The sequence below is a fragment of the Haliaeetus albicilla genome, chromosome 19 (genome assembly GCF_947461875.1).
Source record: "Haliaeetus albicilla chromosome 19, bHalAlb1.1, whole genome shotgun sequence".
NCBI classification, from domain to species: domain Eukaryota; kingdom Metazoa; phylum Chordata; class Aves; order Accipitriformes; family Accipitridae; genus Haliaeetus; species Haliaeetus albicilla.
The window spans coordinates 24411472-24436982 of NC_091501.1; the positions used below are offsets into that span (position 1 = coordinate 24411472).

Genomic DNA, 25511 nt, shown 5'->3' on the forward strand with positions numbered 1-25511 from the left:
TCTTTATGATCAAAGGTTGCTGAATAGCTCTTTAACCAACCAGTCAAAACCAGCATTAGAGACTTCCAAAAGAAAATTTCAGTCCATATGCTTGCAATGTTGATGAAATTTCAAAAAATGAAAAGGACAGGTGTGGTAAGAACAGACAGACAAACTGATCTGGAAGTTGCTACTAGTTCCCCCTATAATGATAATTTGAATTAATTAATTAATTAATATTTCCACCAGGCGGATAGAATTTGTTTAATTTGAGTTGGCATAACAACCATATTTTAAAGTATAAGATGTAGCTTAGGTCTTATACTAAGGTCTAGTACAAGATCTATATGTATATGATATGTATCATACTAGGAGACTGACATTTTCTTCACATCACAACTGTTACTAATTTCAGGCATTTCTTGAAGAACTTGCATTTTCTGTTTTGTTTTTCCCATAAACCATTTTATTTTCAGTTTGAACAGAGAGAAAAAACCTGCATAACTGAAGGACTCATCTCAATTTCTCACAGCAATTCCATAATGGAAATGAGAAATTTATAGAATTATCAGATACCACTGTGGGTCAAGCAGTCAGCCTTGTAGACTATCTATATTAATACTAAAATAATGAAGCCAACGTGCATAAAAGGCAATTTAGCATTTCAGATCTTCCCCCATGCTGTAAAATGCTACAATATATTTTACTTGACAAGTAAAATATGGGAATTGGGAGTGAATGGAAGCCCAGTGTCACAATCTGCTGTTTTTTTATGTACCATCCTTCCAATATCATAGTACACAGGTCATGATAATCTTAATTTATCTTCAGCATGTCCTTGCAAAGAAGAATAATGGTATTCATGGTGCACATTACATGGATTGCAAAGTACTATACAGACAACTGAACTACCTAACATATTTACAAGACAGGTATTACCCCAGTTTCAATCTGCAGTTCAAAAATGAAAAGTACAGGGAGTACTGTTACATGAACTTAGAGCTCAAGCCTATATCCCATTCCAGGATACCTAATTACCCACAATAAGCTTTCGTTTACAGTCCCTTGTAAGACCATTGGCTCACCAGGCTGGGAAGCTCAAGCAGAAAGCAAGGGTGGCAATTTGGCCCTTAAGGGCAGCCTGGGCACAACCAGTCCAAGCCATACTACACACTGATTTTGTGCCCTAGCATGATTATTGCTAAGAAAAGATTCTATAGCTAAACCAGAATGGTATATGGCGCTCAGCAGTGTCTAACTTTTAGGTATCCAGTTGTAATATCCATATTGTTCCTTTATGTTTCTTGCATGGCTGATTAACACTTTTCCTCTAAAATACAACCCCTGGAGGAGACAGTGATGGTGATACCAATGGAAAATGGGTTTGGTGCTGTGTTTAGGGTAGTTTCCTGAGAAGTGTCTCCTTGTCAAGAAGGGGTTCAAATCTGCATCTCAAAACCAGACATTTCCTTGTGCGTCCCCATCCTGGCCTTTAGGTTGTAAGTTATCATGCTTCCTGTGCCTAGTGCTAAATACACTGCTGTCAGTGTGGGGTGTATATGCTCTCTGAGCATGTGGGCTGCATCAGGCACATCAAGATTAAACATGAGATGAGAAGTGAACCCAGCCACAAAAGCCACACTTTTGTTTATATACAGTTGCAGGGTGTTATATACATATGTCGTGGTTTGAGCCCAGCCGGCAACAGAGCACCACGTGGCTCACTGCTCCCGCACGCTGGGATGGGGAGGAGAAAATATAGTGACAGGCTTGTGGGTCGAGACAAGGAGAGGGAGAGATCACTCACCACTTATGGTCACAGGCAAAATAGACTCGACTTGGGGGGGGGAAATCAGTTTAATTTATTACCAATCAAATCAGAGTAGGATAACGATAAATAAAACCAAATCTTAAAAACACCTTCTCCCACCCCTCCATTCTTCCCAGGCTCAACTCCACTCCTGATTTTCTCCACCTCGTCCTCCCCAGCAGTGCAAGGGGACGGGGGTTGGAGTCAGTTCATCACACCTTGTCTCTGCTGCTCCTTCCTTCTCAGGGGGAGGACTACTCACTCTTCCCCTGCTCCAGCATGGGCTCCCTCCCACAGGAGACAGTTCTCCATGAACTTCTCCAACGTGAGTCCTTCCCATGGGCAGCAGTTCTTCACAAACTTCTCCAGCATGGGTCCTTTCCACGGGCTGCAGTCCTTCAGGCACAGACTGCTCCAGCACAGGCTTCCCACAGAGTCATGGCCTTCTTTGGGGCATCCCCCTGCTCTGGCATGGGGTCCTCCACAGGCTGTGGGTGGATGACTGCTCCAGCGTGGACCTCCATGGGCTGCTGGGAGACAGCCTGCCTCACCGTGGTCTTCACCACCACAGGCTGCAGGGGAATCTCTGCTCTGGCGCCTGGAGCATCTCCTCCCCCTCCTTCTTCACTGACCTGGGTGTCTGCAGGGTTGTTTCTCTCACATCCCACTCCTCTCTCTGCTGCAGGTTTTCCAGCAGGTTGGAGTTTTTTTTCCCTTTCTTAAATCTGTTCTCCCTGAGGCGCTACCACTGTCACTGATGGGCTCAGTCTTGGCCAGAGGCTGGTCCAACTTGGAGCCAGGGAAGCTTCTAGCAGCTTCTCACAGGAGCCAATCCTGCAGCCCCTCCCCTGCTACCAAAACCCCACCACACAAACCCAATACAGCATATACAATTTTACCAGTGAAAACTTCAACTGTTGGACATTCCTGAAATCACGCATTTTCATTTCACATAAGTCATAAATTAGGTAGGTTACTAATTGCCTTTTGAGAGTTTGACCCAAAGATGTGATATACTACATTTGGGGGGGGGGGGAGGGTGCTATGTGAAGGAGTGAAGGAATGAGTTCATGTCTTCCACATTTCAGTCTAACAAAAATCATCTCTTTTCCTTGATCAAGAAATAGTAGTCAGATGCTCTGTGTTCTATTTCTGCAGTGGTTTCAGACCTGCTCCTATTGAGTTTCTGCATTTGCAGTAAGCTTAAACCTTAAAATATCAAAGATAATTATTGTTTGGTTGGTTGGTTTTTTTAAAATGCTTTTTTTCCTACATACTTTGGCTAGTTACCTAGAGCTTGAATGATTATATTCAGGAGAGGTCAGAGGTGAGAAGAGACAGCTATTTTTATGTTTAGGAAACTACTGTCTGGAAAAGTTAATACAGCAGAGAGTATAGTAGTATTAATTGGTGCAGAAAGCATTTCAAGGAAGAAGCATGAGCAAAAACCTGGAGAAGGTTTTCTGTGGCTCCAGTGAGGTATCAGTCCTTCGCAACAGCTCACCTACAGTACTATCTGGAATACTGTATTTGATTCTGTGTACAGTGTGAACTGAGTCACACAGCATCGAAGGACAATGTTCTGGAGGGCGTGATTTTTAGAGAAGTAAAAACATAAGACTGATCAGACTACGTTTATCAGAAAAAGAAAGGAACCAAGAACATTTTTTTGTTCCAGTTGTATGGAAATGTAACTGGGAAACTAAGAAAGTAACTTTCTGGGATAATCTTCCCAAGGAATGAGAGGTCTTAGCCCCATGAACAATTACGATAAAAGTTGAAGACCATGTACAATGGCAACATTCCCCTACTGCCAAAAGAAAAGGTGGTTACTTCTGTTTCATTCCCAGCCACATGGCTGTGGAAAAGTGGGAAGGAAATCATGGTCAGAATGCTGGTGTTTTGGACAACAGTCTGATTTCTATGACAAAAGGGAGAAAAAGAGAGAAATAGCAGTATTCACTTTCTCCTCCCTGATTAGAAAGTTCAACAATAAAATGAGGAGTTTGGTGCTGGAATGGTTATGTTTGGGATTCTTTTCCTCCCAAATTAGTAACAAAAATAAGCCATAGTTCAGAAAGGCAACAACAATAGAGAACTCTGATTTTCCATTACTTAATGTAACATAATGAAGTGCTGCTTTTGGTTTTGCCAAAACCTTAATGGAAAAAAACAAACAACTGAAGATGCCTGTTTAGACTTACTCAATATGAAAGCCTGCTGCAGAGCCTCCAGCTAGCTACAAGCAACACCTAATTCAGTTTTTTAGATGTGCCGAAAGGAAATGCCACTTTTAACCCATTGCAATTAAGTGCATGCAGATAAGAAAAGGACTGGGAGGGAAGGGAGGATGATCCTCAGCAAAATTAAGCTGTTGCTTGTGATTGCTTGTTTTGACAACAGGAAGAAGCAGAATTAACTCCTCTCTGAAATCGTCAAAACTGTTCCCCAGTTCTTTTTCTGCCTTTTGCAAGGGCAGCCATATAAGGTGGATAGAAGGGAGGGACCCTGCCTTACCCAGGGTGGGACTTGATAAGCTGGGGGCAGAGTCAGGCAGCAGCTCCTCTGCCTGCACCTATCCAGGGAGACTCTTGTGTGGAGCTGAGGGAGCAGCAAAGAGGAGGAGTAGAAGGACATGCGAGAAGAGAAAGTAGGTACTATTTGCCAGCTGGTTTCAGGTTTTTCTGTGCTTTATGTCTGTGTGGGATCCCCTGTTTTGATTAAGCAGGCTAGCCAGCATGTTTCAGGTAGCTTTGTTTGCAACTGCTGGGTAGCCAGCCTTTGCTACATGCACTCGTCTAGGTAGCCTAAAATGAATGATACAGTGGGGTGTTTCTTATGTTCTTGTTGTAGATTGACTTGGATGAAGGGCTTTGTGTTTTAACTTTAATGTTTGGTCCCCCCAGCTTTTCATTGTTAAGAGAACTGATGAGGGAAAGGAAGTATTTCTCTATCTGCTATAGGACTAATGTAGAAATGCATCAGTCCACCTTACCATGGCCAGTGTTAAGAAATAAGTGCGTTGTAACAAGTCCACTACTCTGTGTAAATATTTTGTGGAATCACTTAGCAGGCTCTGTTCAGATGTACTACAGTGGGAGTTCATTCCCTGCACATGAGGATCTTTAAGCAACAACAGAAAATAAGCTTCATTTGAAAACAGGGATGAAGGCTGAAATTCTCTTTCTAAATTACTCTATTCTGCTGAGGCTAAAGTAACTCAAAATGTGGGTGTGATTCTCTTCTGGCAGAGGAGCAGTCAGCTGCACATTCTAGGCATGTAGACATTATATTGGGGATAACAAAATACATTAAAATATGACATTAAATACATAATTTTGGCATTAACGTCAGCAGTGCTTTGAAGTTGAAGTCACCTCTCATGATACTCTTAATATTCTCCTATATTCATAATATTTTCATATTTTCATTTTAGCTAAGCATTTTAAATAAGGAAGCTTTTCATGACTGTAAGAAATGAGGCAGTACAAAAAAATGACACTTCAGAAAGACAGCTGCTCTCAGTCTCAGAAAATGTTTAATACTGCTGCTAGTATCTGTGTAGTAGCAGCAATTTAAGTCTGCCCTATGAAAAATATATTGATCTATAAGAGTCTTATTCTCTCTTGTATTTTCTCTGGGTACTTGCTTGAGAGTAGAAAAGTTAGCAGCAAACATTAAATGCCTTGAAGAAAAATGAGTCAGGCCAGGAGTCTTTCATCTTCTCCCTTGTAACAATATTAACCTCCCAGTGACAGTTATCGTTAATGGCATCCTCCTTTTTACACTTGAGAAAAATTGTTCCTGAATACCATGGACTGCAAAATCAGATCCCATGAGGTGACTGAAATAATATTCAAGTCTTAAAATCTTTCTGTCATTGACACTTCAGATAAGATCTCTTGAGATATAGGTGTTGAAGTTCAAAACCTCAATCAGGTGTGTTTTGGGCAACAGCAAGTTTGTAAATTCCAGGAAATTTTCACAGTTCCACCTCTAATCAGGACACTTTAGGAACTGCTCCGCTGAAAACAGTAACATAGGATCAGCTCTCAAGACAACTCTGCTGCTGTACTGGTGTTGCACTATTTAAATAGTTTTAAGCTTCCTTCTTAACAAATGTAACTTTAAAACTTAATATTCTGTCTTCCTCCAGAAGTCTTAAGCTCTTTCCTTTCCCAGCCTCCTGTTACTTCTGCTGTCTAGCATGTGTCATTGTCTAATACATTTTTCTGATTTAATTTCAGAGGCTGTGAGTGACAGCAGGTGACAGCCTGACAGCTCACACTTGTGTCACGGAGAAGCTCCGTGATAACAGCAGAAAGTCATCTTATCAGCTGCTGGAGAACACCCTGGGTGGGGAGGACATACAATACCTTCTTCACGATTTTAAATATTGATCACGGTTAGTCATACCTGTGCGTTGTTACAGAATGTCCTGTGATAGCGGAGAAACTGTTGGGCACCCCATGTATAACCGCTGTGGACAGTTTCAAGGCTCTGCTTCCCAGCTTAGCAGTCTGAATGGAAATAGGAAATCTGCAGTGTTGCTGGAAGTCAGGGGGAACTTAAGCAACAGGCAATATTCTGCTGTGGCACCAGATCCAGAAACCTTGGTGAATAATGGATCCAGGATTCCCCGCAGCCCTGAGGAAGGCACAAAGGCTGCAGCCTTGAAAGAAAGTGAAGTCCGCAGGGCCTGTACAACAAAGTGCTTCCATAGCCGTTATTTAACTAAAACTAGTACGCAGGGAGACGTCTACAACTTCCTGGAGAGGCCCAGTGGATGGAAGTGTTTTATCTATCATTTTACTGTGTAAGTACCTACATTTTCACATAATCTTTGGTGTAAGAAAAATCTTACACTGTCCACTTAATCAGCCAGAAATCGTAGTACTTGGGCTCCCAAGCTGAAAACCTGTTGCATGAGTAATCCTACTGAAAGCAACGGAAAAGCCAGTTTCTCAAAGGATCAGCTGTTATATCCTTTAACATTTCCAGAGGAGGGCTTTTTATTCTTCACATGATATTTGTCTTCAAAGATGTACACTGTATATTTGGTATTTCTGAGGGGAAGTCCTATATGCTCATGGAAGTTTTTGTTGCTGCTTTAGCTGCTTTACATTGTTCTAGCTTCAGAGACTGCTGTTTTTAGCATGAGATATGGAAGGTTCAGCTGTGATCAGATACGTCACATTTTCATAAGTCCATTTTGCTCATGCTGAAGTGCCAAAACAAGTAATTTGTTGGACAAACATATAACCATAGTGTTACTAATTGGAATTAATTTACAGTCATGAACATGTAATGAGTACAAATTTAGCAAAAAGTTTTTCATTATACCATGTATGTAGTACAAGCAAGGAGGAAATTAAAGCTTCCATTTACCCTTGTAAAACAGTGGTTAATATATTAATACAGCTGTTTTCTTTGAGCTGCTTATGGTATCTGTCAAGTTTAGCAGGACCTCAATTACTGTTTTGAATGCTGCTTAGCAGAATGATAATTTGTCATCTTAGCTGTAGAAAGGGTCCAAGTGCTCTCCACTGAGGCAAGAGGAAGTTTTACTGGCTATAGGGAATGCAAATTGAGCCAAAAGTCCTTGCTTTTATTATAAAATTAGCATAGGTCCTAAAGAAATGCAGATTGTTGAAATTATTCTGTTTGTCTTAGATGAACTTTTCTATGGCCTGACTGCATTTTGGAAAAACCATTATCAGTTATTGCGGTCAGGAACTGCTCAGAGAAATATATGGTAATTATAAGAATGTACCATAATGCTTCTATCTGGCATAAAGTAGATGGTCTTACTAATACTTGCTTCCTTCCACCCCTCAAAATCGTATATGGATTTTTTTAAAAGGATTTTTGGATTCATGGAATTTTGCCAAGTAAAAGGATAGGGCCTCTTTCAAGGACTATGCTTATAGTATATAATAATTCCTAAGGCTTGAAGAGATGTAATTTGTGTAGATTTAAGTATGTGAATAGTCATGATTTAAGACTATTTGAGGTTAGGACTTATTAATCTTGCTAAAATGCATTTGTTTCATCATCTGTGTTGCTTTTATCTCAGACTAAGGTTGACCTTTAATATGTATTTCTATCCTGCAGTAGGCATTAAAATAAAATAAAAAAATAACAATCTATACACCACCACCCCACTAGAAAATTGGAGAAAATATTGGTATTACTAACAGAAAACTCTTAGTCTTTTTTAACAGTACAAGGGTTCCTAACTTAAATGAAAGTTATGAAAATTGACCTCTTTTAAAAGTTTTTTCTTTGAGATTGCTTGAAAGGAATCTTTTAAAACATAGGTTTTGGCCAGCATTTTTTCTTAAGTATATTTGTCCTAATAATTATCGCAATAACTACATGGTGTGTTCATTTACATAACAAGTTTCTGTTTTGGAAAGAACATACTCTACAACATTAAATATCATAAAGTTAAACATTGTTAAAGCAATAAAGTGCTAATCTCAAATACAATTAATTTTATAATGAGAACAACCTTTAATTTATTTTTAAAAAAGTTTCCCATGTTATATCTGTGGTTTTGAGGTAATTTATGTAGAGTTGATCTGATGATGATGATGACTCTTTTCATAACAAATCCAATCTTCCAAGTTTGTAGCTGATATTTGTGTAGCCTGGAGGAGCTGGATGTGCAGTGTCCCTTCGTTGTCCTTTTGTCCTTCATATGCCACAAAGACCACATAACTCATGTACAAACTTGTGGGAAGTTTCTGTCCAAGAGGGATTGGAGTCTGTTCTGGTCTGGAGCCAGTTCTGCTAGAAGGAACCTAACTTTCCAGAAACAGGCAAGGCGAGGGAACAGCAAGTGCTCTAGGAGGTGACCTTCCTCTTGCATTCTGAAATAACCAAGATAATCTCATCTCCTATAACATTTATAGTGTGCCTGCTACTTCAAGTTTCTTTTAAGGGAGTAAACTCATGCTTCTTAAGGAACTTTATAATGTGTGTTAGAAAAGGGAACTATTTTTATCTAGTTAAATCTGGAATTTGTGTTATTTTAGTGGAGTATATTCTAGACTAAAATTATGGTTTCAAAACAAAATGTTTGGAGGGGTGAGTGGGTTTGCTTGAGAAGTCCCTCTCCCAGTCCTGAAAACCTTCTCACTTAGGTAATTTTCAGCTTCACTGGAAGTACTGTGAAATACTTAACTCCTGCAATCGCCAGGAACAGAGTGGAGGATCTCACTGACAAGTTAGAAAGAGGTGAGGGCTTGAAAACAGCTGTGGCATGCAACAGCAATACATGGATCCTAACCAGCCAATTCTTGTGGCTATGTAAGGTATTGGATATCAATATATGTTAGAGTCCAGCTGTTTGCCATATGGTCCTTAGTCCAGAAAAAGAAGGGTGTGCACTTGAATTTGATTTCTAAACTCAGCTATGCACTTGCTTAAATCACACCCAAATGTTAAGATATTAGGGTGTAACTCTCATATTTCATCTTTTGCATGAAAAGTACAATATGTATTGGTGATGAGTTATGTGTGGTAATGAAGTTGGCAAATGCACACATTTAAATCGTTTAATTCTAAGAAGTGGAGACTTATTTATGCAATGAGTTTATGTTTCTGAAACATATATACATTTAATTACAACTGAAATGGCTTAATTGTAGTCTAGAATATTGTGTTCATTTGGCTAAAATATTGTGTTCACACACACGTGAACTGAGTGATGAAGGGTGAAGTCAGACAGTTTTCCTGATAATAAAATTGTTGACACCAGGTAGCAATGATCATAAACCAAAACCAGAATCCAGTGTAGGTGCTCAAAGTGCTACAATGTAAGTAAGTGGGGAATATGTGACTCAAGCCTATTGAAAGAAGAGGATCACTATATGTACACCCACATGTGCTCGCACACTGCAGTGGTGGCTGGTAATAGAAAAGTGTGGTTTCACTTGTGTTCAGGGAGAAAAGGTGACTGCTTGCTGTCATATGTTATTTTGTCCTGTGAGTGATAGAGGCCACCCTGTGTCAGCCTAAGGCTATGTCTACATCACAGTGCAGCCCTGCGCTGCACAGCTGCACCGGCTCAGGTTCAGGGAAGAAACCAACGGAGTTTGCACAGGTTTGCAGTGAGGCTAACTGGTCTTATATCTCAGCAAGCAAGGTGGATTCATAGTACCTTTTCACCTCAGATATGCCCTGTTGTTTTTACTCGCTGCAGTCCAACTGCCTTGTCCTATCATCTTCTCCATTTCTCTGGAACTTCCAGTGACTTCTGATTTTGGTCTTTTCAGCTGCTGTTGGCTGGGTAGCTGAATTCTTCAGTTAAAAGCCAGAAACTTAGAGGGAACTTGGGTGGGTAGCACTTGGACTAACAAGTTAGGAAGCAGAACAAATGGCTACACTGAGTCTGGTGAAACAGGAACAGAGGAGAACCTGGGACCAAGAGACAGAAGGCTAGATTGGATTGTCACAGAAATTGGGACTGGTGCCAGTGATGCTGAAACTGGAGGAAAAGAAATACAAGAGCAGGCTAGTTCAAGAACAAAGAGAAGCAGACTTAAGCAGGAAGGACAAAGAAAAAAGAATTAGCAGCTTTTGGAGTCCAGAAGGCTGGATATAGGCTGGAACTGTGGGACAGCTGAAAATGGTCAACAAGCTCTGAGAGCCACTGGGAGGAAGAAGGGGCAGGAGATGACAGCTGGAAGCTACGGGAAAGAGGGAGAGTGGAGTTCATGATGGGAGAAGGAACCTTTCACCCATAGGCAACTGGTTTGAATCTCTTCCAAGTCAATAGTGAAGAAGAAGAAGTAATGACTGTGGGGAGATACAAAAGGAGCTGTTGGTCTCAGTCCAGTTCTTAGCGAACGGATGTCAGCATCACCGCTGGAGTTAGCACAGCTGGAAGGCTTGCTGGCAGTCGGTAGAGAAACCACAGGCTGGTTTAAAAGGGAGGCAAGTCTAAGGCAAGAGGGAGGCCCATGAGAGGGACTCTTAGATTGTGTTCTCAGGCCTGCCACTTTCTTGTCGTGTAACACTGTGAATTTTTAAGTGAGAACTTGCAGCTGTTCCAGTTTATTTTGTGCTGGTTTGGCCACTTGTTAAATCAGTGTTAGACCTTGCTCTCATTTAAAAGTTAGACCTTGCTCTCATTTAAAAGTTAGACCAGTCTTTATATCCCGTAACTTCCCATGGGATGGGGTGAGCTGATCTAATAGCCCATTGCTAACAAACCACCTCCAGTTCTGCTCTCCTCTTCCACCTTAGCCGTTCGGGTTGCTTCTGCCAGCTCTAGTTGTCCTTGGATATCCTTGGATAGCCAGTTCAACTTACTATGCCAGCAGAAACCTAGCCCAGCAGGAAAAAGTGGATGGTTTTCTGTCAGATTAGTAATACACTAATACAGCATCTTGAAGTACTCTCCACAATTGTTCTCTTAGTGCACCTAGTGTATCATAATCACCTGTTAAATTTCATATAAAATTGTACAGAATAATTGCAAAGTAACACTGCAAATCATCTGGCAAGTACTGCAGACCACCTGGTTTGACTGCAAAACATTTCACAGATGCAGAGTTTGCCTAGCAACAAAGTCTGCTCTCCAGGCTCCCTTATGATTTATGGGGAAACAACTCCTCCAAACGGTGACTCAGAGAGAATAATGGCTATTGCTCTGAATCATTCCTAGGGGATGCTGTCTATCTCTGTTGACTGCATGGGAAAGATAAGGAGAATGTCCTCCCTAGAGTATGGTTTCACAAGAGCTGGCATAATAGTTTACCAATACCAAAAGGGTAAGGTTCCCTCTCTCACCTTCCTTTCTTCTCTCCTGGCCACACGTCTCCTGCATAATGTGTGCTGCTTCTGGCACTCACAGTAGCCCTCCTAAGCTAAATCAACTCACTATAATGGCAGAAATCTAGCCTAGCAAGAAAATGAGTAGATCTTGATACCTTAAAGAGTTACAGCATGTCAGCAAATGCTCTGATGGTGCTGGAACCAGTGCTAACAAGTTGGCCAGGACTGGAACGGGATGAGGGAGAGCTCTCCTTTTTGCCACCAGAGAATGGCGATGTCTGCTCAGTTCTATATGAAAATATGCCCTAAGTTTGCTTTGTTATCCCTCTCCTCCTTGTGACTGACTTCCACAGCTTCCTTACAGAGGGGCATGCATGCACACATACATACATGTTCCTAGCAGCTTGTTGAAAAGAACTCATCTAAGGAATTACTGTTGAGTAAATAAAAAGTGCATGATCCTTACAAAAATATGAACAATATCAATAATGTCGCTAACTTAAAACTTTGGGAGGGAAAGTACAGAAGATCAAGAACATGTTTGTAAAATGGGCGCTGGCCAGCTGAGGGCTTTTTCCTTTAGAAAAGATTCTGTGTACCAAAGTCTGTGTCACCATCAGTAATACAAAGAGAGAGTTCAGATTATTGGGAGAAATTAAAAGTTGCAATTTTCTCTTATTACTGTTTCTCTTCAAACTTCGCTTTCTCAAATTTTTTTTACTTCCCTCAACTTCATGTAAAAAATGCTGTAGTTGGGTTCTGTTAATGCAATTGAAGAAGTTAAGAGCCACCATTCTGGTTGATACTCCATTTTTATTTGGCATACAACTGCTGCTGATGTAAAGAACATTAAAAGACAAAAATATAAGGGTCTAGTGGTTCCTTTTAATGACTGGGGCACTTGCTTGCATCTCTTTTGGTTCTTTGGGTGTAGCAGCTCTTAGTTAGTGAAACTAAATAAATGTAGCAAGTAAGTTAGCATAGTGTTCTCTCGCGTCTGTTTTTATCTGTAAATGGAGTCTATAGCCCATTATTTATAACTGTTTATCTCAAAGGGGCTGTCAAATTCCAATTTCTGTCCTTTCCACAATTATCTCTAGAATGCAAGCAGATATTTTGCTTTTTCCAGTGATGTGATTGTAATATGACCAACATGAGCAACAACTGAAGTTCAGAGTAATTATAAGCATATGACTGCTTTAGAGGTTCTGGGTTTGACCTTGATGTCACAGCTTAGGTCCGGACATGATGTGCTTTCATAAGGGTAAGTAAGTTAGGGGTGATGATGATGATTATTATTATGTTCAGGGTGTTTATTGCCAGCATAACAGTTACTTATTTGGACATTTTACACAGAAATTGAACTGACAAGTGTTCCAAGTTAGAAGTACAGTAGCTACTTTTCATCTATAAACTAGCTACCAATAGGTACTAAGCTGCTGTCTTGTCTATGCTGACTTCAAGTACCAAAAGATGAGCAATATTAAAGGGAAGAAACTCAATAACTATTAATTTTATTAAAGTGGAGCATTCCTCTTACTGCTTAGGGTTGCATGTTCAACTAGATGATATGGTGGAATGGCTTAAGTTGCTAATGGAGGTGCACTTATATTAAACAGAATTGTCTTTAGGATTCTGTAAAGTTCCAAGATTCGGCTGTTCTAAAAATACATGGGGACAGTTACTAATTTTTAGCCTCTTTTCCTAAGGAAATGAGGTCTATGCAACCACACTGTCTGAGCGCGTCTGTCTGAAAGCGCCTTACCAAAAACTTTTGAGCCAGTTGGCAAGTTTCAACTAATATTGACAGAGGATGAGACATTTCAGAGATATTAGATTTCTTCACATTTCATTAAAATAAGCATTTGGATAGAGGAGAGATAAATTAATAACCACAAAGATGAAAACACTTCACTTTCAGCTCAATTAGATTGTTTGGCACCAAAGAGTCTTTTCATGAGAGAGATGTTACAAAAGTTCCTAAGGAAGAACTTTGATTTGAGCGTACTTCGCTTTAGGCACAGAATAACCTAACCACAGGGCACAAAGCCACAGGCTACGTAAGTTTTATTTTCATTTTTTGAAATTATTGATGACTTTTTCCATCATTTATGTAAGAAATTCAATCCATCTTATTCTAAAAGCTCAATTTTGTAATAGACTGTGCAATGAATATGCATTAATGTCCCCACAGGCTAATGTTGTTTCTATAGTGAAACCATTTGTTTCTATGGTGAAAACAAATACTGTAGTGTGGCATTGATATGGTGCTATTGCTGGAATTTGGTTATGCTTTTGTGGAAAAAGCCTCTGTTCTTACAGAAACCAGCAAAATAGAAGGATATTCCTTAGTGTTAACATTACAATTGCTCACTAACTTGTGGACTCCACGTGGTATCAAATTCAAGAAGAAAAGTGTTTCAGATGTCTTCATGATAATCAAGCTGGCATTAACTTATGACTGGATGTATTTTCACAGCACCATTACATGCATTTATTCTTTCCCTTTTTTGATACTGAACCTAAGAAACATTAATTAATGTGAGTACTGCAAAGAGGTTGGTGTTATCTTGTAAATAGTGGTAGTGATTTCCTGTCCCTGTGGACATGTGTCATAGATCACCTGCTGAAACCCACTGATTTTTTCATCTCACAGTCAAGGTTGATGATAAATGTATCAGAATCATGAACACATGAAGTCATGATGATGAACTGTGAATGTTTAAAGAATGGATTAGGTCTCTTCTAGAAAGTCTTAGTAACATAGAATCAAAATGGAAGCTGGATTCCTGTGCCCAGGGAAAGAGAGGACATCTAGTAGACATTCTGATAACAAGACGTACGGAGATAAGAGCAAAAAAGACCAACATAGCAGCACAGACGTTAGTGGAAGATACAGCCACTCAGTTGAATCGGGGACCTTAAATCCTAGGAATGGGAGGGCACTGAAAAAAAGGTTTCTGTAAGATCAGTGCTTCTGGTGATTGTAGTGGATGCATGAATGCAATTTGTCAGTTCTGGACTACAGCGAGCTAAACTCAGAGAAAAGGCAAAATCCAAATCCTAGTGCTCTTTAAAGAGCAGCAAGTATATTAGGCTGTTAAATGTTTTGAAAATGTGAAGTGCTCATTACTAATAGGAACTGTGGATGTTTTAAAAATAACATATCTTTGGGCAGTTGATTCAGAAAGTTGGTTTGAAGTGGGAGATCTTTTTGTATGATGTGTGGCTCACGCTGTGATCTGAACAGCATTGGTATTAGCTATTGATTCAAACTGGTTTGTGATAATTTATACATATGCAGGTGAAAGGTCTCAAGAAAAATACAGAATAGTAGTGTGTATTTGTAAATTACTTTTTAAATTTTCTAGGTGTTATAGATATACTAGCTAGTTACTTCTGATTGGAGCTAGCTGGATAACTTCATGTTACATGCAATGGGGCTATCAGGCATTTCTGGATGCAACCTAGAATGAGCTGAAGAAAAAAACTGAAAACAGATATCCTCAGTATACCCATGTTATAGGTGGAATTTTCCTTTGGTTGAGGGCTTCAAATCTCTGGAAATATTTTATTCTGAGGCAAAACAAAGCCACATATGCCCAAACTCCCTGCCAGGAGTTTGTTAGTAGAGTCCAAAGCTAGGCAAGCTTCCATTAAAACCTGTCTGGTCTCCTTCTCCAGTTCTGCTGAATCCAACACATTCCCAGACTACTTTCTAATTTTAACATATTGGTATTTTCAGCAAAAAAATTGTTCCTTTACCAAAATTTCCAACCAACTCTAATTTGTGTATGATCACATATGTATAAGCGCAAGACCTTTCGACAAAACATCAAGCCTCAGGAGCCTGGAAATAGATCTGTGAGAGAACTGAGGGACATCAAAGCTTGCCTACAAAGGCACATGGACAGCCTTCCCTTTATGACTCAGTCAGAACATCCTTTGGATAACAAAAATATGTAAGCACCAGGAATGAGGTTTTATTCAGACTAGCAGGAATGTTTTCTAGAAGCACATGGCTATTCGACAGTATAGTCCCATTTAGAAGAAAGTGAAGTCCTTCATGCACATGCTCAGGAATGAGAATATCTTGCACTTTTTTAGCATGAAAAAATGGAAATGGTCTCCTTAATTTTCTTGCCACAAAATAACCACTTCAAATAAAAAGCAGCCCATGCCTCCGGAGACCCTCAAAGAACTTTCTGTTGGCTAAACTAATTTATTCTCCGTAACAACAGTCTGTCGTAAAGCTATCGGTCTCCACTAGACAACTCTATATTCTATCATCAAGAAAAAAGCTGAAGCTCCAATGGATGTAGTTTCACATAGATTTACTTAGGCGTACTAGCCTCAATCCAGTCTCTTTTTCTTGTAATTTAACTGCAGCTGAAGCAACTGGATTTCTTCTGTCCTAGTGTGTTAGTAAAACAGAACATTTTGGCTTCACATCTTGCTGGAGCAAACAGTAGATAGGATAAAAAAAATTATCTAAGAAGTTAAAAAAATAGGTTTTGGATATAATTTAAACTGGAGACATATATAAGCCATTTGAGATTATCTAGCTGAAGGGCTTTCATATGGTGAAGTAAGTCACAGCATCTCAGTTTTGAGGAAGGAGCACAGCAGGGGAAAGACATGTCTGGTTGTGTTTAAAACATCAGTGACCCATGATCAAGGCATCTAAATACTGCAGAGCATAGGTTTCAATAGCTTTTCTAGAATAATTTTTGTTGATTTTCTTTTACTATAGAGCTCACATTTTTCTAAAAATATTTTCTTCTCTAAACACAACTTTGCAGAGTCAATTAAGTTTGGCAAGCCCAAAAGGCCACAAAGCTACTATTTTAGTTTTGGTTGCCAAGGAGTCTATCTCTGTCTACCAGTTTAAAAGTTTGTCCCCTCCTCACCCATCCCTTTTTTGTTGTTCAAGAGATAACATTCCCACAAGCATCTCGTATATCAACACTTCAAGTACACTTATCTGCAGTAGATAAACAAAAAACCCCCACATGCACAGATAGTCTTTGCTAGAAATGGCATTATTTGATGCAAAACTTAAAAGGAGGAATGATTAATACTTCTCCTTTATGAGCTTTCATTAGGCCTGTCTTCCATGGAAAATGAGATTGTTATAGTACGACCTTGAAAAAGTTCACCCTTGATAAAGTACTTGATATCATTTTGTTCTCAGTGTTGTAGTTAACCTACTAGTTCTGAGTGTTTGTAGGCTTCAGTAGAGCATGCTCAGGGCCAATTAATCTATTAAACAGAATTTGTCCCTGGCTACAAGGACAACAGAAACATGTTTACAGTTGCACCAGCTACTCTCCAAAATGAAGCAATGTTTAGGAACATCGGGACACAGAGAGGCATTCATCTGTAACCTTTAACCCTGGCTGATCAACTGTCCAATTCACCAGTACTGCCTATCTAAATTTGTTAATGCATGAAACAGATTTAAGGATGATGTTTTAAAAACATTGATGAAAAATCAGTTGCATTTTTTGTATGCGTGAGGCTTAAGGAATTTATGAGAAATCAAGAAATGCTAAAATTTAGTGTATGTTAGCAAGAGCTGTCTGGGGAAAGCATGGCACTTCCATCTTCTGTTGGTGTGAACTGCGTTAAGTGAGAATCCAAAACCAAATGAGAAATTCTCAGATAATCCTCTTCCTTTCCTTTGACAAGTAAACCTTTTTTTTTTTTCTTTTTTTCTCTTTTAAAGAGAGAGCAAGGAAAAGTCTGCAAATAGGTGATTGGGGGTAAGTTTCTGTCTTCAGAAAAGTAAAAAACTGAAGGAAAAGTAAGCCTGGTATTTTGAGAGGAAATACGTCTCTCTTTTTAGCAGCTATATGATAGAAAGGGAAAACAGTATTTGCTGAAGTAATAGCTCAAACTATGGCTTGACATCCTCGGGAATCACAGAAAGACTCAAAGAGGACTGCAAAAAAACCAGAAAGCAGCACCTCAGTTCTTTTAGGATAGGAAAAAGTAGACCAACTCTCCTAGTTGGTAATGTCTCCTCCTTATCAGCTCCTTCCCTTTAGGAACTGAACAGTCACCAACAAGTGAGAGTGTTCTCTGTTGATGTAAAATAACTACCTCCAAGCAAGTAAACCATCACAACCTGTTTTCACCCCCTTGCAGCACAGAGAACTGCCCTTTGCTGGAGAGAGTATGGATAACAGGGAACATGAGAAAGCCAAACTGGCAGCTGGTAGGGAAGGGAAATTGCCACATGACAAGCTTTAAATACTTTCACCCCAAGCCAACAATTTTAAACTCACAGCCATCCACTTACCCTACCTATAAGTATCCTAGAAACCTAATCAGAAATATTTAGTGAGACCCAGGATCTGGTTGTTACTTGTTGACAGGTTAACACTGGTAGACTTTGCCATTGCATTTTGAGGAACAGCTTGTTTCTCAAACCAAAACATGAAGTGACACGTAAAGACAAACCAGTGGTATTTAGTGGTGAGTCTTGCTAAGGGTTTGTGTGTGGTACCGCATTTTCAACTATTGTTCTGCTCTTTATAGGGAATTTGGCGCTCACCCAAGGGCTTCTTTTTTCTCCAGTGTGTTTAAAAAGGTCATTGGTTAGAGCTATGTTTAGCATCCAGAAGCTGTTAGGAGCAATCCACAAGGATGTTTCCTGATTGCCTAAGAGGCAACAGAGCTGTAGCTTGTTGGATTCTGCAGATCAGTTGGCAATTAAGCAAGCCATTTATCTTTAAGGTTAGACTTGTCAAAACTAACCTGCATTCTGATACATGGCTCAATGACAGAGATAGGAACCTTAAAAAAATATGAAGGCAATATGCGCTGTCTGCTGGTTTAAAGACATCAGAGAAGGAAATGCTGTTCCACTGCATTAAAGAAAAAGATGCAAAAGGATTGTGTGTTTCTATGGGAGTGCATTTACTTGGGGGCAGGGGGGACTTAGCCTTTGTTTCCGCTACCTGTCTCCAGCACTTTTGTCATAACACAGATACCACTTACTCACCCAGCTCAACCCCGTGTCTCCTTCCAACAGCCTGTGGTGTGCACTGAGAGTATAAGCAGCTCCACTGCTATGGCAGGGGCATCGCCAGCAATGGCTAAAACCTGTCTCTGGGGCTGCTATATAAATCATGGGTCCTGAATGGCACCTCAAGGGTCTCAGCTCCAGCCCTTTCCTGCCTCCCCCTCCAGGACACACGTATCCAGTGAGAGGGGAGAGCAGTCCCAGCTTCTTCACACTGAGGTTGTGTCCATGAACTGCTACCTGTGTTAAGTGAAAGGGAAATTATATACTGTAAGATCACTGCCTGGAATAGTACCGTTTGGGGTTTTGTGTATGTTTTTGTATCTACATTAAAATGCTCCTGTTACTTTTGCCATCTTCAGTCTATCTGACTCTGGCTGATAGTATCAGAAACTATCCCTTATCTCTTTCAAGTTCAATTTCTAACCACTTCAAGTAAAGAATGGGAAGATCTACTTTCACGTTGGTTGTGAGGAGTAGTAATTAGGTACTTGCCATTCCCACTCACTTCAGCAGGCTTTTCTGTCCTCATGGAGATGACAGACTGCAGCAGCCCACAGGCTGTACAGCAAGATGATTAGAGTATCTCAGGTCTAGGTCCTCTGTTTCGGATTACTTGGAAAAAGGAAGAACAGATGTGTTTGAAATGTGAAGCCTCGCTAGTGGGAGAAGCATTTGGGGGATTTGTCATCAAAAAGGAGCTGTTGGTATTGGGAAGGCCTTGGTTCAAGGCAGCTCCTGCACTCAGAGGAACCTGTCTTCTGGGACTCAAGACTGGATGGTATAAGACTGTCACAGAGTCTGGAGGAAGCCAGCAGAAAATTATCACGTTAAGTGCATGCCTGAGCAGTAGACCTGAGAGACTTGGTTTGTTCACTGCTTTCAGCTGATAGATAGTACTGGAAAGACAGAGCTTTTTACTGAGGTTATACACACTAGAAAAAATATTTGTTTCTGTGTTCTGGATCTTCTGTGTAATAACTAATGCTGTATAGGCCTGCTGACCAATTTTTCTTCATGTTATTCATGGAAAGAATGAAATGTATGAAAAGTACTCTGCATCAATACATGCTCTTGTGGGCTCCCTTAGCCTTCACTGTTGCTCTGTTCTGCCAGCTTTCCCTGCAACCTGGCGTGTAGGTCTGGCTCCTCTGTGTGGTTCTGTGGGACAGCACAGGGAATAGAGAGTGCCAGAAATGTGCTCATAGGTGGTGATAGGGAAGGTAGAGAGCAGGAGATGTGGAGGAAGATGCTAGGTGTAAAGAGAAAGCTGAGAGCAGAAACGCTGCTTTGTTTAACATCTGACAAGATTGCACAGCTATTGGACTGCAGGTTTCCTGAGCTGCTCCCTGAGGACGTGTTGCTCCAGGACATGGCAGCATACATGCACTCACTTTAAACTAGCTAGAGCAGGTACTGCTACCACAGCAGACCAGAAGGCACACCTAGCATTTTAGGCAGCTAACCTGTGCTGAGACACTCTGCCATCAGCAATTCCCAGCCCAGCCGGTGCAAAGCTAGCTCAGGTGTATCTGTTCCAGCTCCAGTAACATTTGTGTAGACGTGGCCTGAGGTGAATTGGGGAAGTAACCACACATGTTGCCAGGGCACTGAGTGTACCAAAAGCCTGACCAGAGCAAATACAGCCTGCCGATGCACTCAGAGCCCCCACCTCTTCTTGTCAAGGTGTGTCCCTGCACTTTGCAAAGGTCTGGTTTTGGAGGGGAACTTGTAAAAACCTCTTGGTTTAGCTTTGTGCATGTTGTCCACCGCTTCCTAGGAATGTTAATCTGGTCCGTAGCCCTACCAGTTGATGAGGTACTGAAGCTTTCCATAAAGTAATCTAGTAATCAAAATCTGCTTCTCATGGTATTCTTGCTGCCCTTGTACCATGCCTGCAGGCCAGGAGTGGGTTGCTGGTGGAAAGCGGGTGATGAGGCATTAGTGGGAAGACCTAAAGTACTGGGTTGAGCTTCATGGATCGTGGATCTCAGGACAATTAGAGCCTGTTGGTACCCTCAGAGCCCTGACACATCCTTTCCATTGTCTTGGGTTCTCTGTAGATTCAGATGGACCATGGCAACAGGTAGTGTATTATTTTTAAGGTTATATTTTTCAAGTGGGAGGTTATGGAGCAGAGCTGAAGTCAGGAGCAAATTCTGCTGTCATGGAATCAGCATGTTTTACACCTTCTGAAATAGTCATTGCAACATACAGGCAAAAGACATTTTAATTTTTAATTTTTTTTTTAACACATCAGGAAGTCAACAGGTAATTCTCACTTTTGTCTTTTATGGTATGTAAAAATACACAGCTTTTAATTTGACTATGAGCTCTCATGAGCACGAAAATTGACCTTTGGATACAGAAAGCAATAAATGCCATCTGCTTCTCAATATGCCTTTGCCTTTGCTAGTAAAGAAGCTTAACTTTATTTTGGTTTATTTAAGTATGTTTGTGTTCATCATCCAAATTGTTTACAACTAATAACACTTTCAATGGTTCTATTCGGGATTCTTACCTTTATTTTATCTTGATATTCAAGATAAAAATCTGAATCTGTTTTACGTCTTTCTTAGTGTACTGATTCCTAGAATCAATATTATATTAACAGTACAGGTATTTAAATTTAATTACATATATATTTAACTCTCACTGTTTTAACTCTAAAACCTCAAAAATAAGAAGATAGATAAAGAACCCTCCAAGTGTTGTTAAATGTTTGTGATTTTTTAGTTCCAATAAAAATTTCAATATGTCAAAATATGTTATTATTGGCAATATTAAATTTAATAATTTAATAATTTAATAATTTAATAATTTAATCCTGTAATCTTAACTTTTAGGAGTGGGGACTGGGACAGGCTGAGATCAGTGGCCACAGGGCCTTGACAATTGTCCGGGTAATTATTAGCAGTTTTAATGTCTACTAACGCTTTTTTTCCTCCCCACATAAATTGCCTATCTGGAAGATAAATATGGTCTTCCCATCACATAAAAGAGAAAAATGACTGAGAATGGTTTAGGATTTACAACTGAGGACACTTGATGGCTGTATCTTTCAGCAAAGGTGGGCTCAGTAAGAGAAGTGTTTTTTTTTATAAAGCGCAGCTTTCTCTGGTGACAAACTACTTGCGTGAATGCTGCCACTGCAGTTTGCTGCTGAGCTGTGCAACAGGCCAATACCTGCAGCACGTGTCTCCATTCAATTCCATACAAATTGTACAGTCTTGTTTTCTAAACCTATTGTTTCTGTGCCACAGCTTTGCTGTGATTAGAGATTGCTGGAACAACATCTTTACTATCAGTTCATGGCTTTCTGGTTGACTAGCTGAACTGCATTTGAACTGAGCTTGCTTTCTGTTTGGGTTTTTTTTGTTGCTGTTATTGCTATTGGTAATTGTGAGGAACTTAAAGCCCTTACTCACGCATTAGTCTGCAGTTATCTTTGACTTTGTCCTCACTGTGGCTTAATCTGTCCTCGCCTCATGTGAGCTGCCCTCATGCTTATGGTTCTGTTGCTTTTGCCTCTGCTTAGCATGGCTTTTTATCACTTGGACAAAGAAACCACTCATTTCCTCATTGTGATATTAGTTGCTAAAGTCTCCTTGTGCTTTCTGGCATTCAGGCTGACTATCAGGCTTTCTGACATTATCTAATGTTTCTGTGCCAGGCTTGTTACTCTTCCAGGGTCAAATAAACAGGCTGTAATAATTTCTCATTTTGGGGGATCAAAGTCAAGAGTCTCAAGCCCATCTATCCCTACTTTGAGCTGTCTTGGAATAACACAGTATGGTAGTCTAGTACTGCTTAGAGCTGATACCGTCCTTGCCTGCCTTTCCCTGAGTGCCAGTCTCAAGTGTGTCTTCACTGATACCTTTCACTTTCATACGCTTTGTAGGGATCATTCTGTTGTGTCATGCAGTTGACAAGAGTGACAAACATGGTCACTAGATGCAAGCACTTCAGTGCTTGAAGTTGTTAATAGTGTAGTGTACAAAGAGAAAAACCTTCTGCTTGACATTACCAGGAGGGTTTTACATTACTATTTGGATTTGGGAAAGGACATTATTGAAACTGGAATATATCCAGGTGCTCTGAAGCTAAGCCTTCCCCTCCTGCAAAAAGCGTCTTGATCTTTTATGACCAAAAGTGATCAGCAACGATTCTACATTTCAAATAAATGTGTTTTGTATGAGGACATACTACTTTATCCATAGAATATACAGCCTATCCTGTGCTAGCAAAACGATGCCTTTGTTATTCTCTGGGAAGGAGTGACACTCACTGGCCAGAATGTATACTGCCATGAATCAAGTATATTTAAAGAGTCCTTTGAATGGTTTTAATATGTCTTTTGGAAATGGAAAAAGAGAGAGTCTCAACACATAAACACAGGAGGGAAGCAACAATTAGCTGGAAGTTACAAAACTTGCAGGTTGTATTTATAGCCTTTGGACAGTTATTAGTAAATAAATGGCACCAATTGTCCTCCCTTATACATCCTTATGCACATACATCTTGGCACTTTCCGTCACCTTTTTCTCATTTTTTTTGTAAACTTCTTTTTTTGAGGCCTAATAGGATATGTGGTTGAAGATGTAGTGATAATATCTGCAGGGTATGTAAGAATATCCAGTTCTTCTCTTTGCTTAACTTAGAATGGAATAGGAGAAAAGGTGTAAAGTGCACTGTCATCCTCAGTACCTTGATAGACAGTACTTAGAATGTGAATTACCCCTGGCTTTTTATTTATTACTAGGGAGGGCAGTAAAAGAAGATAAAGGGATTTTGAAAGGAGGTAACCGAAATGGCAGGGATCTGGAAGAAATTGAGGGGCTGTACTCAGAGGAAGCTTCCCATACCTTTATACATGCATTTTGCCTAGAAATAAGATCTGTAACAATGGTAGGAGTGGAACACCAGTCTCATGAAAAAGATGAGAACCAACAGACTGAATAGGTTCAAGAAGTGCTTGGTAAATTTATGCTTGAGTTGTTTTATGTGGTTATTTTAGGGACCAGCAAAGTTCCTGTGTTCCTGTGAATATTGACTGGAGGATGGTCTGAGCTACAAGAGGTCCAACTTCTGTATGCATTTGACACTCTATCCTATCCTGGTATATGGACAAGTCTGTTCACCTCTTTGTGTCTTTCTCCATTTACCCATCACTGGGACTGCTAGTTGGAAATAAAAGCTGTCTGGACAAAGAAGCTGCCTGATGGAGCACAGCATCCAACGGAGTGGGGTACTCAGTGCCTGTGAGGGCTTCTGTGTACTAATGTACTCCTCTCATATTAAATGTAAGAAGAAAAGGAGAATCTTATAACACTGATTACCTTACTTTTATATCTGCATTTTCTTTACATGGAAAGCACTGCTACTGTGTTAAGGAAGGGCTAAAGATTTGCATATTCACTAGACTCTTCTAGTGTTGGATGCTGGCAATACGCTTATGCTGTAAACTCCTTATCAACTTTTCCATTTGACAAAGGCTGGCTTGTGTGTCAGTGACTCTTCTCAAGGCTTTGCTCTGGTTTTCTGGGTTTTTGGGGGGAGTGTCACTCTCCAGTAATACTGCCTATGGGAAGAAAGTGGGATTTTTGCCCCCTCTCCTGGCTGGCTCATCCTCAGTCAGTGTAGCGGCTCATTAAAGCAATATATCAGTTTTATTATGACTTGGACAGATCTCTGTACCCCCTCTAACATACCACCATTTTCAAAGAGATAAACATTTGAGGCTGGAAGTAAAACTGCTGATTAATATGCTCGGCAACTTATGTATGTTGAAGTGAAAGAAGTAGCAGGATTGGGTGATGGGCTGTGTAACTGGTAAATCATGAGAATGTGGCTAAGATCTGTCTTGTGCTAAAAGCACTGCTAACCTTGACTAAGCTGTATTATCTGGATCTATTTTTCCTTTCAGCCTTATTTTTTCTAAAGACATTTCAGCCCTGGGTATTTGCCATTAATGAAGAACTAGAAATCATTAAGATGCCCACCACGAACACATTTTTCTTCTGTTAACACCATCAAAAGTGGTAAAACAGCTTCCTGAATATAACAGACTCAGAGAAATCAGATTTTAATTTTCAGTAAGCATAATATACATGTTTCCCCATTGGCTCCCTCTCTCCTTTACTCCTGGCGGCACAGGTTTGGCTTGTTCTTTTACACAGCGCTGCTGAATCTTAGGCCTTTACCAGCTGGCTCTCAGCTAAGGCAAGGCCAATGCAGGGTGCAGGGCACACTCAGGAACAGAGTTCAAGAGAACCAGATAGCGGCTAGTCATCAGGGGAGGTTTACTGAAGGCATCTAGAAGATTGTTGTCCTTTGAGGGGTTAGGTAGGAACCTCAAAAAGCTTGTTTCCTTAGGTGTCTTAGTCTCCTTTGAGCAGTTTTCAGAAAAAATACTGAACAGTTCCAAATTCCGCTTTGGAAATCAGTGCAGAATAATTTTTATTTATTTATTAATTCTACCAATAGATCAAGATGTCAGACCCTTGGGACAGAATTAACAGCCCTGAACTGTATGCCTAGGTAAGAACAGGTTTTACAATCTGAAGCCACCTCTGAGCCTAAAATCATTCCGCTGTGTTTGTCCCAGTCTTTCTATTTGGTGCTAATGACCAGCTCCTGCTGCTTCTGCTTGGGACCTAAAGCATGTACTTGGGCTTAACAGCCTTCTGAGACTGAGGAGTTTCAGACCCACATCTTCCACCTCCCAGAGTCGCTCCCTGGTGTCCCTGCCTGTAGGCACTGGGGACCCCAAACTAGGTCCCAGTCCCCCTGGCACAGCTTCACTAGTGCTGAGCAGAGGAGAGGGCTCCCTTCCCTCAACCTGCTGGCCATGCTCAAATGCCTTGGGAAACACTGAAACATTAAATATAAATGTGCTAACTTAGC

At 40.4% G+C, this 25511-nt stretch overlaps 1 protein-coding gene across 15 annotated transcripts in view; it reads left to right on the forward strand.

Annotated features, from left to right (window-relative positions):
- The first annotated feature begins 4357 nt into the window (after positions 1 to 4357).
- LOC104323056 (potassium voltage-gated channel subfamily KQT member 1) overlaps positions 4358 to 25511 on the forward strand; it is a 517159-nt gene continuing 496005 nt past the window's right edge. For 14 of the 15 annotated variants that reach the window (XR_011328745.1, XM_069806849.1, XM_069806840.1 and 11 more), the window contains exons 1-2: positions 4358 to 4439; positions 6037 to 6605. Coding sequence is in view for 13 of the 15 variants with exons in the window: in XM_069806849.1 (XP_069662950.1) it covers positions 6223 to 6605 (383 nt within the window). In the remaining 2 variants the exon portion in view is untranslated. The remainder of the gene's footprint in view (positions 4440 to 6036; positions 6606 to 25511) is intronic. The other variant, XM_069806851.1, reaches the window with a different exon arrangement.